This window comes from Palaemon carinicauda, chromosome 4 (genome assembly GCF_036898095.1).
Source record: "Palaemon carinicauda isolate YSFRI2023 chromosome 4, ASM3689809v2, whole genome shotgun sequence".
In the NCBI taxonomy this organism is placed as follows: Eukaryota; Metazoa; Arthropoda; class Malacostraca; order Decapoda; family Palaemonidae; genus Palaemon; species Palaemon carinicauda.
Window position 1 is genome coordinate 51,614,769 of NC_090728.1, and position 15,000 is coordinate 51,629,768.

At 33.1% G+C, this 15,000-nt stretch overlaps 1 protein-coding gene across 4 annotated transcripts in view; it reads right to left on the reverse strand.

Annotated features, from left to right (window-relative positions):
* nmo (serine/threonine-protein kinase nemo) overlaps positions 1–15,000 on the reverse strand; it is a 341,472-nt gene that overhangs the window by 67,952 nt on the left and 258,520 nt on the right. For all 4 annotated transcript variants that reach the window (XR_011044290.1, XM_068372255.1, XM_068372257.1 and 1 more), the window contains exon 2: positions 12,738–12,867. Coding sequence is in view for 3 of the 4 variants with exons in the window: in XM_068372255.1 (XP_068228356.1) it covers positions 12,738–12,867 (130 nt within the window). In the remaining variant the exon portion in view is untranslated. The remainder of the gene's footprint in view (positions 1–12,737; positions 12,868–15,000) is intronic.

Below are 15,000 nucleotides of genomic sequence, written 5' to 3' on the forward strand. Positions count from 1 at the left end.
AAAAGTGAGCTATTCCCAAAACAAAATTCGTCCGCACGTCTATAAATAGCACACAACAGTTCAGCCTAACGTCAGCTGTCCTCGTGGCCGATTCCAAATTTGGAATTACCGCCGTTCCCGGCCATCAGTTACAGTTCACTGATAGGAATCCATTCGGGCACCCTATTCTATCTTATTTCTCTTCCTCTTGTTCTCTTTAAGTTTTTTTTATAGATTATACAGGAGATATTTATTTTAATGTTACTGCTCTTAGAATATCTTATTTTTCCTCGTTTCCTTTCGTCACTGGGCTATTTTCCCTGTTGGAGCCCATAGGCTTATAGCATCCTGCTTTTCCAAATAGGGTTGTATCTTAGCAAGTTATAAATATAATAATAATAATAATAATATGGGAAATATACATTTTAATGAAGTTACTGTTCTCAAAATATTTCATTTTACCTTGTTTCCTGGGCTTATAGCATCCTGCTTTTCCAAATAGGGTTGTAGCTTAGCAAGTAATAATAATAATAATAATAATAATAATAATAATAATAATAATAATAATAATAATAATAATAATAATAACAATATTTATAATACTACTACTACTAATAATAATATTGCTAATAATAATAATATTGATGATAATAATAATAATAATGATATTGATGATGATAATAATAATAATAATAATAATAATAATAATAGTGACTAAGCCCACTACACATTTACGATGCCGAAGGCCATAAATGGCGAGACGAATGGGAAATTGTCCCTGGCCTGTTATAGCCTCTCTCTCTTGTAGTTAGATTGCTCGCCTTTCTTAAATGAGTTTTAAACTCTCTCTCTCTCTCTCTCTCTCTCTCTCTCTCTCTCTCTCTCAGCTCTTAGCGTTGACGAAGTACCTGTCCATTAGGTAAAATAAGGCACCAGGTTAATTCAACTTTCTTCAAAGTCAATCTAAGTTCCTCGTTCCAAGTTTATCAAAGTTCGTTCTAAATTTATGAGAGTTCCATTGTTCGACGAGTTTTTAATATTTCATTAAAAATGATCAGTCTGATTAAAGCAAAATCCTTAAGATTTTTTTCTTTTTTTTAATATAAACAATAAAAAACTAGAATATTTCCTTTACATGAAACACTATAACACGAAAATGTCATAATACAGATACAATAACTACTAACACAATCATATATGTCAAAATAAACACATTATGTCGATTTTCTTTATCATAACAATGCATAAACCTAAATATAAAATGAATATATCAATCATAGTTACTACTGAGAGAGAGAGAGAGAGAGAGAGAGAGAGAGAGAGAGAGAGAGAATCTACATCTAGGGAAAGCTTTAATTAAGCTTTGATTAATTAACCGCAAAAAGAACAAAACAAAAACACTAACAGTGACCAAAAAACATAAAAGAAAGGCCACAAGTAAGAAAGGACAACCAAATTCATATCATCAAGAAATAATCAGTAAAATCTAAGAAGAAATCGCGAGAGCTGAAAGAATATCTCTCTCTCTCTCTCTCTCTCTCTCTCTCTCTCTCTCTCTCTCTCTAAAGAACTAGATGTAACCATAGTTTAAAGGTTTAAAGTCCACTCATTTATGGCAGAGGCAAGGGACAGTGACATTGCCCTATCAAGCAGGACAATGCCATAGAGACTGACCATATTACTTATGATCAGCGCCCAAGCCCCCCTCGTAGTCTACACAAGGGGGGCAGGCAACGGCTGCTCAAGACTCAGCAGATAGACCTATAGGCTACCCCAAACCCTCATGCTTAGCTCACAAGGATGGTGAGGTTGCAACGACCAAACGAACTAACGAGTCTGAGCGGGACTCGAACCCCAGTCTGTTAATCACCAGGCAAGGGCGTTACCACCAGGCCACCACAATGAATAAATAAAATGTATAATCTATCAGGGGTAAAAGATGTGTAAATACTGCAACCCCACTGAAACCCATTTCAACAATAATAATTGTAAAGTGTACTTCTGCATCACATGCAGTAAATGATTTCATATAATCTTATTAAATAAATCCTTACCTCGTAAAACCAAGGAAACTTACACATAACCTTGCTTCGGGGTACACTCGGACATGCTGTTCTAGCTTATTTCTCTTATTTTCTTTTTTTAAGTTTTTATAGGTTATATGTGAGGGATCTAATTTAATGCTATTACTTCTTTTTTTTACATATTTTGATTGTTTATTCTTCTCTTGTAGTTATTTCCTTGCCTACTTTCCTCACAGGGATATTCTTCCCTGTTGGAGCCCTTGGGCTTATAGCATCTTGCTTTTCCAACTAGCCTAGCTTGTAATAATAATAATATAATAATAACAGTAATAATAATAATAATAATAATAACAATAATAATAATAATAATAATAATAATAATAATAGCACATGAAAAAACCGACGTCTTATTTGCAATAACATGTATGAAAGATACCAGAAAGGCTAATCCAGCTAAATCGTCGTCTAGGAGAGAGAGAGAGAGAGAGAGAGAGAGAGAGAGAGAGAGAATGCTTTCTCGAATAAAGCTGAAATGCTCGAACCACCTCATTTGTCTACGCGACCATTATTCGTTCAACTTATGCAAAGGGGAAACCAACGCGCTAGGAAAGAAATTAGTGTTCAGAGAGAGAGAGAGAGAGAGAGAGAGAGAGTGAAATTACCTATAATGCATTCATGATAGGAATGAACTATTATTATCATTAGAGAGAGAGAGAGAGAGAGAGAGAGAGAGAGAGAGAGAGTGAAATTACCTATAATGCATTCATGATAGGAATGAACTATTATTATCATTAGAGAGAGAGAGAGAGAGAGAGAGAGAGAGAGACAGAGAGAGAGAGTGAAATTACCTATAATGCATTCATGATAGGAATGAACTATTATTATCATTAGAGAGAGAGAGAGAGAGAGAGAGAGAGAGAGAGAGAATTTGCTTATAATGCATACATGATAGGAATGAACTATTATTACCATTAGCTAAGCTACAACCATAGTTGTAAAACTAAGATGCTGCTATAAGCCCAAAGGCTCCAAAAGGAAAAAATAGCCCAGTGAGGAAGGGAAATAAGAATATAAATAAACTACAAAAGAAGTAATAAACACATTGTATACATGCTAGGAATAACTATTATTATTATCAGCTAAGCTAAAAACCCCAGTTGGAAAAGTAGGATGCTGCTATAAGGCCAAGGGCTCCGACAAGGTAAAAATAGCCCAGTGAGAAAAGAAAATACGGAAATAAATAAACTACCAGAAAAGTAATGAACAATTAAAATAAAAATATCTTAAGAACAGTAACAACATCAAGAGTTCTTTTATATATATGGACTATAAAAACAGAAGTGTTAAATTATAGTTTTGGGAAAAGTCGATATAAATGGCATTCTTTATTCAAATATTTCCCGACTTAATTCCCCTGGCAATAAAAGCAATGATATATATCTACTTACCTTGAAAGATTATTCTTTCGCATTTCAAAAATAATTAACAAAATCTATATCATTGATAATTTGAGATTAACATTTACTTTTTTTTTTCCAAATAACATTAAGCTATTTCAGATGTCGCTTATCAGTTTTAGCTTTTTAGTAAAGAAGCAAATACATTGAATATCTTGATTTCCTAACGGCGGTAGAAAGGAATTAAAAATTAAAGTGAAAATTGGCAAATGGAATACCATTTGATTTAATAGGGACCCAAATCCGGGGTGGAACTTTTGGGCAGAAGAAATGGGAGAATATCAAATAACAGACGAGAGAGAGAGAGAGAGAGAGAGAGAGAGAGAGAGAGAGAGAGAGAGAGAGAGAGAGAGAGAGAGAGAGAGAGAGAGAGAGAGAGAGAGAGGCGATTCCATTTGATCTTGGGTAGAGCGAATTACTTTAAACGTTTGGAGTGTATTTATAATCGTAAAGCGGATTACTTTGAACGCTTAGGAGTGTTTTTATAATCATAGAACGAATTACTTTAAACGTTTAGAGTGTTTTTATAATAGTAAAACGTATTACTTTAAACGTCTATTGTGTTTTTATAATCGTAGAACGAATTACTTTAAACGTTTAGAGTTTTTTTATAATCGTACAACGAATTACTTTAGCCGTTTAGAGTGTATTTATAATCTTGTCTAACTTATTCTGGAATTCCTTTACCGTGTTACTTTTACTACATCAGCTGGAAGTCTCTTCCATGTACAGTATTTCAGAAAGAGAGAGAGAGAGAGAGAGAGAGAGAGAGAGAGAGAGAGAGAGAGAGAGGGAGAGAGGAGAGAGAGAGAGAGAGATCTTGGATGTCTCAAACACTTTTTAGTCCATCTGTGGTGACTCCATTTGCTCTTGGTTTAAACCTTTAGTGTGTTTTTATAATCTTGTTCAACTAAATCTTGAATTCGAGAGAGAGAGAGAGAGAGAGAGAGAGAGAGAGAGAGAGAGAGAGAGAGAGAGAGAGAGATCAAGCCTGTGGAGGTAAATATTTTAAATCGACTCCGTCCTCGCTACAGCAGATACAAAACTGAATTTCGAATTAATGCATCTTTGCTTAACTCAGCAGGTAAAGATTCTTTACAAAGACCCGGATTGTTGATGAAATACAAAGAAATACAGAGATGATGAGGACGGAGTATGCAATGAAAGATAGAACACCATTGGAAGGAGAAAGGATTAATGAGGTTGAATCATTTTAAGTATTTAGGAGCTCAGTAGATCGCAGACCTCCGCCGCGACAACTCATTTCTCGACCTTTTGCGTGACCGTGACCTTGACCTTCCAAATTTTAATAATTTCCAGCTTATTACATAACAGCCAATTCAGGCAAGTTTCATTAATCAACTATTATAATTGGGGCCAGGATGCTGTTCACAAAAACACACACACACACACAGAGGGGATAAAACATAACCTACTTCCAACTTCATTGGCGGAGGTACCAATCAAGTGTGTGTGTATATATATATATATATATATATATCATATATAATCATACATATTATATATCTATCTATCCATATATATATATATATATATATACACACACATATATACATTATATATATATATATAATCATATATAATCATATATATTATATATCTATCTATCCATATATATATATATATATACACACATATATACATACATATATATATATACTGTATATATATATATATATATATACTGTATATATATATCTATATATATTATACATGTGTATATATATATATATATATATTATATATATATATATATATATATTATATATATATATATATATATACATATATCAATAAATCGAAATATACGAATCTAGATCCTAATGCAACAGAGAGACGAAGACAGACTTTCGGGTACCAAATTCGTTAGGATTTCACAAGAAAAAATTCCCAAAGATATTTTGAAAACGTTGATGTACAGCAACATCCAGTACACAGAGGGGCTTCCGTTTCCGGTGGACTGACATCCGGAGAGTGACTTCATGAGGAAAGGGTTGACGAATTCAGAGGGTCATATGATGGTAATGGTGGTGATAACAGTAGTGATGATGGTGATATAGATGTATACTCATTGTGGTCATGATGATGATAGTATTGATGGTGATGATGATTATGATATTATTGATGGTGATGATGATATTATTGATGGTGATGATAATGATGACGATATCATCAATGATGATGATGATACCATCAATGATGATGATGATACCATCAATGATGATGATGATATCATCGATGATGATATCATCAATGATGATGATGCTGATATCATCAATGGTGATGATGATGCTGATATCATCAATGGTGATGATGATGTTATTGATGGTGATGATGATGATGATATAAATGGTGCTGATGAAGATATTATTGATGGCATTGATGATGATGATATTGATGGAGACGATAAATTGTGATGATGATATTATTAATGGCGATGCTGATGATATTATTGATGGGGACGATAAATTGTGATGATGATATTATTCATGGTGATGATCAATTGTAATGATGATGATTTTAATTATGATGAAGGTGATACTGATGATATTGATGATATGTAGTAATGATGATGATATTTATCATGATAAAAGAAATAATACTTATAATATTAATCCTAATGATGATGATGTTATTGATGATGATAAATAATGACGATAATTACTAATCAATATGGTAGATGATGATGATTATGATAATTACTGAGATAATAATATTCTGCACAGTACCGTTTTCTCTTTTATAAAATGAAATAATTTTTTTCTCTAATATTTGTGAGGAACTATTTCTATGATCATCATCAAGAATAAAAAGGATAAATAATCCGGAGTAATTTTGCTATTCACTTTTCTTTTAACTCGCTTTGATTATAATCATTATCATTATCAGTAGTAGTAGTAGTAGTAGTAGTAGTAGTAGTAGTAGTAGTAGTAGTAGTAGTAGTAGTAGTATAATTATTATTATCATCATCTTTAATGTATTCGATCATCATCATCATCATCATCATCATTATTATTATTATTATTATTGCTAGTAGTGGTAGTTATATCATAATTATCATCATCTCTGATGTATTCGATTATTATCAATATCATTATTACTACTACTAGTAGTAGTAGTAGTAGTATTAGTATTAATATTATAATCATCATCATCATCATAGCTAAACTTTGAATATGGTAAAGGCAAAAAAAAAATAAATAAATAAAAAAAAATAATAAAAACATTTCTCAAAACTTCAGTTAAGACAAACTCTTCAATCATATTCATGTAAGTCACCAGGAGAAAAAAAAATCTTAAATTCCAAAAACATTCACCTTTAACCTGCAAATTTTATTTACAGAACTGAAATGTATTTTCTAATGACTGTACTTGATTTAAACGTTACGTTAAGCCTAATAAAATATATATAAAAATATTCAGTAATTTACGGTTAACTGAAAAACCTTTTTTTATCTGATATTATTCGGAGTAAAATCATTATTTATTAAACGGCTTCATTAACACCAGCCTCATATCGCTCTGAAATTCATACATTTCAATTAGGCCTATTTCTTAAAGATTGTTTAGTGAAATCGACTAAGTTATTCCTTATTGAATCTGGGACGTCATAGGCCTCCTTCTTATTTGTCAATGTCTTCGAGTATATAGAAAAAAATTGCTCTTATCAATGCGTTCGAATAAAATCTAATAAGTTGTTCACTTAATCATTTTTATACATCTTTAACTCTAACTCACAATAAAATCATAAAACATACTACATTAGGGACATTTTAAATGGGGTGTGCCTGTGCATATATATATATATATATATATATATATATATATATATAGTATGTATAAGTATATACAGTATATATATATATATATTATATGTGTGTGTATATATATATATATATATATATATATACATATATATATATTATATTTTCCGAGTCTCACCAGCAGAACTTCATGTAGGCAGAATAATGATACAATAATTAAAATTTAAGCGGCTATTAAGTTTCCTATATCTTATCACGTCTATTCTTAGCGACTAGTGTACGCTACCATCAAAATTGGTGGCTAAATATTTATATAGATATGCACGCACACACGCACATGTATCCCGCTCACAAGGGTATGACTACTCCTTCTCCCTCTATCGATGACAGGGCAAGCTGACCGTGACAGGAAAGAAATTAATATATACATATACTTACACACACACACACACACACACACACATATATATATATATATATATATAATATATATACATATATATATATATATAAATATATATACATATATATATAAATATATATACATATATATATATAAATATATATACATATATATATAAATATATATACATATATATATATATATATAAATATATATATATATATATATAGAGAGAGAGAGAGAGAGAGAGAGAGAGAGAGGGAGAGGAGAGAGAGAGAGGGGGGGGGTTTAGAAAATTCCCCTTTCGCAAACTTATTCTATATACATCAAAATCCATCGCATTAGCTCAAACAATTTTATCATTATTATTATTATTATTATTATTATTATTAGAATGCATTGCTATCTAGCCAATACTATAACAATGAGAAAAATACTGCGTTGCCTATGTGACAAAGAGATTTAATTAAGAAAGGAATCTTGATTTGAAACTGGCAATAACTGGTGTTGTATCGTGAGTTTGATGAAGTAGATTTATTGATTAGGTGTTCCTAAGTGTACAGTACATTTTGTATTTAGTTATTTATATATATGTGTGTATATATATACATATATATATGTGTGTATATATATATATCTATATATATATATATATAACTGGGCTCCACAAGGCACTAGAAGAGTTGGAAGACCCACGCTTACATGGCTGAGGAATATGAAGCGTGAAGTAGATGATGATGAGTGGAGCAGTATTTAATTCAAAGCTGAAAATAGAGACGACTGGCGAAATCTAACCAAGGCCCTTTGCGTCAATAGGCGTAGGAGGTAGGAGGAGGAGATGATTATGATATATATATAAACACTAGCTGATAGTATCTTATCTACATACTGTATATCCATAAGATTATGTATACTGTGTATATATATATACATATACATATATATATATATGTGTGTGTGTGCGCGCGCGCGCGCGTGTGTAAGTGTTCCTTGTAATTTAGCGGTGTTGTGGAATCACTACAAAGCTAAAACCTTATGTTATCGTTTAAATATATCTCTGACGTGTGCCCCAATCTATAAACGACTTATTTCCAAGCTCCATTTACTGAGGTTGCCACAGTTCATAACTATAGTCCTCACGGTGAAATGAATAAAAATATGGATAATATAATCACCTTTATACGAATTATATCTAACGCTGAAACAATATCATAATCATCATCATAATGATCCACTGCAGAACAAAGGTCTCAGATATGCCTTTCCACTCGCGTTTGTTTATGGTCTTTCTATGACAACCTATACCAACAAATTTCTTTAGTTCGTCATTCCATCGTCGTCTCTTCCTTCTACTGTTTCTTTTGCAATCTCTAGGGACTCATTCTGTTATTTATAATGTCCATCTATTATCTTTCATTCTCATTATATGTCCTGACCATGTTTATTTCTCTTTCTTACATGTTAGAATATCTTCTACTTTAGTTTACTCTCGTATCCATGTTGCTTTTTTTCTGTCTCTCAATATCATTCCCATCATTATTCCTTCCACAGCTCTTTGATTGTAACTAGCTTATATTCTGGGGCTTTAACAATCCTCCAAATTTCTAATGCACAAGTTAATACTAGTAGGACCATCCGACTAAATACTTTTTCTTTCTAGAGAAAATGGCATATTACTTTCATAATTGCACTTTGCTTACCAAAAGCTCTCCATCCCATGCTTATCCTCCTTTTAATTTCAGTCTCATATGGGGAAACACTTACTGAAAGTATATTCATTAACAAACTCTAAAGGTTCGACCTTCACCCTTACTTGTTATCTTTCTTCAGACGTTGGTAGGATATACTAACCGAAGGACACCCCAGGAAGGATGTGACGAATTTGACCCCTGCTAAGTGATCGGCGTCTTCACGCATCCTGTCCTTGTCGCTAGCCCGGGATGCTTGATAAGAAGTGGAGACAGATATATAGCAATGCTTTACATTACCATAAAGCCGTAGCAAATAACTCGTAGCTGGTCGTATCCTTGCGAAGGATAAGGTGGAAAATTATGCAAGCGGGATCGAAGAAGAAGAATAATGGTTGACGGGTATCCTGTTCGTAATACTAGGCAGGCAGTTAATTCTAATAGCCAGGCCTTCTCCGTCACGAGGCTCAATACTACGCAGTACTCTAGAAGTTTTATTCCAGCTATGACCAAGTTGTGGAATGATCTTCCTAATCGGGTAGTTGAATCAGTAGAACTTCAAAAGTTCAAAGTTGGAGCAAATGCTTTTTTGTTGACCAGGCGGACATGAGTCTTTTTATAGTTTATTTATGACATATTTGTTTTTGATGTTGTTAATAGTTTATATATGACATGTCTGTTTTGACGTTGTTCCTTATTTTAGAATGATTTATTGTTAATTTGTTCTCTTCATTTATTTATTTCCTTATTTCCTTTCCTCACTGGGTTGCTTTTCCAACTAGGGTTGTAGCTTGGATAGTAATAATAATAATAATAATAATAATAATAATAATAATAATAATAATAATAATAATAATAATAATAATAATAATGAAGAGAAAACGAAAAGCAAAATAAACTAATATAACTTAGAGATGAAAGTAAAAAAATAAAAGCAAGCTTAACTAGAGGGGCACCCAGTAGAGTGCAGACCTCCATCATGGCAGCTTATCTCTCGTTGGCGTGAATCTTCATACACTCATCTTTGAATTAAATTTGTAGTCTCTGTGACAACGATGCCCAAACTTATGGCTGATTACGTGAATTGGACATTTGCTTGACCGTGACCTTTACCTTTGACATTGATCTTCCCAAAATTTAATCACATTCAGCTTTCTACGTAAGTTAATCCCTGCAAGTTTCATTACTCTACGATTAAAATTGTGCAAAGGAAGTTGTTCACAAACAAACATACACACATACAAACTCACAAACAAGGACGAAAGCATAACCTTACCAACTTCGTTGGCGTTAGGTAATAAACATCAAATTCAAACTAATGCGCAAACAAAACAACCTATTGAAGAAAGCAATAAACAATAACTAATAAAAGAGAAAATTCAATATTTAAAGTTATTTTAATCTAGGTTAGAACTTAAATTATTCTTAATGAAAAGAAGTAACGTAATTGCTTGACATGCACTTAATAAACATGTCATTAAGGATATAACAATAACTCAAGATACAAATTTTAGTTTTTAACTACAGACAATATGTCTTTATATAGCCTTTGTCAGATGAAAACACGATAACCCGAGGCAAACCGGAAATGAAAAACTAACATAATCGTCTTTTGAAGTAAATTTTACTGCCAAAATCGGGAAATCGTATTAACAGTAGGGCAAAAATTGTATGTTTTGTTCTTATAAATAATTTAGCTAGCTTTCAAGTGATGTAAGTCGAAGCAAAGTTTAATTTAAAGAAAACTACTCCAGGAGACAACAAAAACAAACCATTGTTCTCTAGTCTTGGGCAGTGCCGTAGTCTCTGTACCATGGTCTTCCGTTGTCTTAGAGTAGAGTTCTCTTGCTTGAGGGTACACCCAGGCCACTATTCGATGTTATTTCTCTTCCTCTTATTTTTTTTTTAAGTTTTAATAGTTTATATATGATATTTATTTCAATGTTACTGTTTTTAAATATTGTATTTTAATTGTTAAATTACTTCTCTTGTGGTTTATTTCCTTATTTCCGTTCCTCACTGGGCTATTTCCCCTATTGGAGCCCTTCGGCTTATAGCATCTTTCTTTTCTAACTAGGGTTGTATCTTAGCAAGTTATAATATTAATACTACAACGTACTACTACTACAATAATAATAATAATAATAATAATAATAATAATAACTGATGCTACTGCTAAACTCATACTGGCTGAAAGGGTGCAATTAGTAATCAAACTAATGACGTACTTGTTGCAAATGACGTGTGTACGTTCTACCAACCGAGGATATGACTTTACCAACATGTTGCACCGAGAGCAAGAGCCCATTCTGACATAAGGCCAGGTTCAACTTCATCAACAATACTTATCAACAACAGGAAGATTTGATACATTTTTTTTCTATTTTGCCAGGAATATAGAAAAGAAAGGAATGAAGTAATTGAGCTACAACAACCATACGACGAAAACCTAAAGAAAATAGTAGGATTATTTTTATTTTGTGAAACAAATATAGAAAAGAAAAAAGAAGTTTTAAATCTAATGTGGAAGAAAAGACAAAACAGTACAAGAAGATAAACGTTAGAGGCGCCGTTGTAAAGGCTATGCCTCACCCCAGAACCAGAACCAGTGAACCATAGAGGAGAGACAAAATGTACATTTGACAAATTACACTAATTAGAAGGGCAATGAACAGTAAGCATTTTTAAAGGATCAGAAGTTTGGGATAAGCACCAGCCACCCGTTGATATACTACAACTAGAATGTTATTGGGTCCTTTGACTGGCCAGATAATACATTAGACCTCTCTCCGGTTACGGCTCATTTTTCCTTTGACTACACATACACCTCGTAGTCTGACCTATTTGCACATTCTCCTCTTTCATACACCTGACAACATTAGGCTAACCAAACAATTCCTCTTTATTCAAGGGGTTAACTACTGCACTGTTAGTGATCAGTTGTTACTTTCCACTTGTTAAGGGAGGAAGAGACTCTTAACTAGGAAAAGGACACTCCAAAACCAAACAATTGTTCTCTAATTTTGGATAGTGTCATAACCTATGTACCACGGTCTTTCGCTAACTTGGCTAAAGTTTACTTGCTTGAGAGTACAAAGTACACTCAAGCATTTTACATTACCTGTTTCCATATTTCCTTCCCTAACTGGGCTATTTTTCCCAGTTGGAGCCCTGCTTTTCAAACTAAGGTTGTAACTTAGCCATTAATAATAATAATAATAATAATAATAATAATAATAATAATAATAATAAAAATAGTGCTCCAAAAAATTACTTTTCCCTGTCGTAAAGTAACAAGGAAAGGGGAGGGCCACATTGCCACCCACTTCACCGTCAAGAGTATGGAACACCTATCTGATGACATGCTAAATAACAACAAGAAGCCTCTCCACTGTACTCACATTCTCGTGCTTGAAGAAACACAGCATTCTAAGTTCACGGAAGACACGCTTACTCGAAACCAGGGTCTGGAACACGTTGGGCATCTTCTTCAGCGCCACCCGCCGCCCATCTCGTGGGTCCGTCACCGCCCTGTCGGAGAAGAAGGAAATATGGGTTAATAATGATGTAAACAATAACACAAACACACCTAAAAATGGAAAAAATTAAAGAACATGCAATGTAATGGTTTAAGGCTTAAAAGCTACTTATGAATGGCACATGCAAGGAACAGTGACATTGTCCTAGAGACTGGCCATACGTTGTTATTATCATTATTACTAGCTAAGCTACAACCCTAGTATTTGTATATATATATATATATATACATACACACACACACAAACACATTATATATATATATATATATATATATATATATATATATATATATATATATATATATATATATATATATATATATATATATATAGCTAAGCTACAACAATAGTTGGAAAGGCAAGATGCTATAAGCCCAAGGCCTCCAACAGGGAAAAATAGCACAATAAGGAAAGTTAACAAGGAAATAGATAATCGATATAAGAAGTAATGAGAAATTAAAATAAAATATTTTAAAAAACATTAACAAATGATCAGCGCCCAAGCCCCTTCTCCATCCCAGCTGGGACCAGGGATGACCAGGCAATGGCTGCTGATGACTCAGCAGGTAGACCTATAGGCTCCCCCAAATCCCCAATCATCAGCTCACAAGGATAGTGAGGTTGCAGACAAAACAACAAACTATCGAGCTTAAATGGATCTCGAACCCGAGTCCGACAGAACGCCAAGCAGGGACGTTTCCAACATTATTATTATTATTACTAGCCAAGCTACAACCCTAGTTGGAAAAGCAAGATGCTATAAGCCCAAGGGCTCCAATAGGGAAAATAGCCCAGTGAGGAAAGCAAATAGGGAAAGAAATAAATGATAAGAATAAATTAACAATAAATCATTCTAAAAACAGTTACAACGTCAACCACTACCTAAAGGAATGATTTCAACATTACTCCCATCATCCAAAATACAGGTAGAAGTGAGTTGACAGATGCTGTCCACTACGATACCATCATTACTGTTACTATACCTGCTGGCTATATCATTACCTATGTCAGGGTCTCGAGAACATTATTCCTGGGTGATGCTGCCTTGTCGCGAATGACATTTTATTACAAGTTAACATAGATAGAGAGAGAGAGAGAGAGAGAGAGAGAGAGAGAGAGAGAGAGAGAGAGAGGACGACGGATTGAAGAATTAAGAAAATTAGAGGGTGTAGACTGGCAGAGAAAGACTATAATCAGACGAGAGTGGAAGGACATTTCTGAGGGCTTTGTCCTGTAGTGGACTAGTTACGGGTGAAGATGATATCATATAAATACATACAGTATACATTTGTATACATAACTATATATGTATACGCATATGTATATCTATTTGTGTATGTGTAGGAAATATATAATCATACACAGTATATATACATATATACACACCACTAAAATAATTTACTTTTGAGATATTAGAAGCTCACTTTCAAAAGACATTTTAATAATAATAATAATAATAATAATAATAATAATAATAATAATAATAAGGATAGGGAAGTGGGGAAAATGGGGAAAGGAAGAGTACCCCTGGATACAATCCAGTTTATAGCTCAAAGGCAGGTACTCGGGATGGGAAAGATTAAGGAAATAGGGAGAAAGAGAAGTACAGAAGAAGAATAAAAGAGAGGGGCAGACCCTCTTGCGATATTAGGGAATTGGTAGTATTATTAAAGAAATTTTAATTTCGTCTAAACTGCCCCTAACTAACGCGGTTTCTTGGTTCTTAGATCTCATTTTATATGGCCTATAAATAATGAATAAATGGATGCTTCACTTGAAAAAATCACTGATAGAGGGAATAATTTCATATCGATCCTTAACAGTAAAAAATAAAAAGGAATACAGCTAGAAAACTACGTGTATACACATATGTATATATACACATGTGCATGCGTATTATACACACACACACACACACATATATATATATATATATATATATATATGTCTCACCAGGTAAATCCTCGGACAACTAGATTAGTGTCAGGTTAAGATTTCCTTTTATGGGCTCTCGTGGCATGGTTGGTTTCGACCTGGCCTTTCATTAGAAGGGGCTAGCGTTCGATCCCAAGTATGAGGTAGAAATTTATTTCTATTTGAACACGATGTTGTGTTGATATTTATC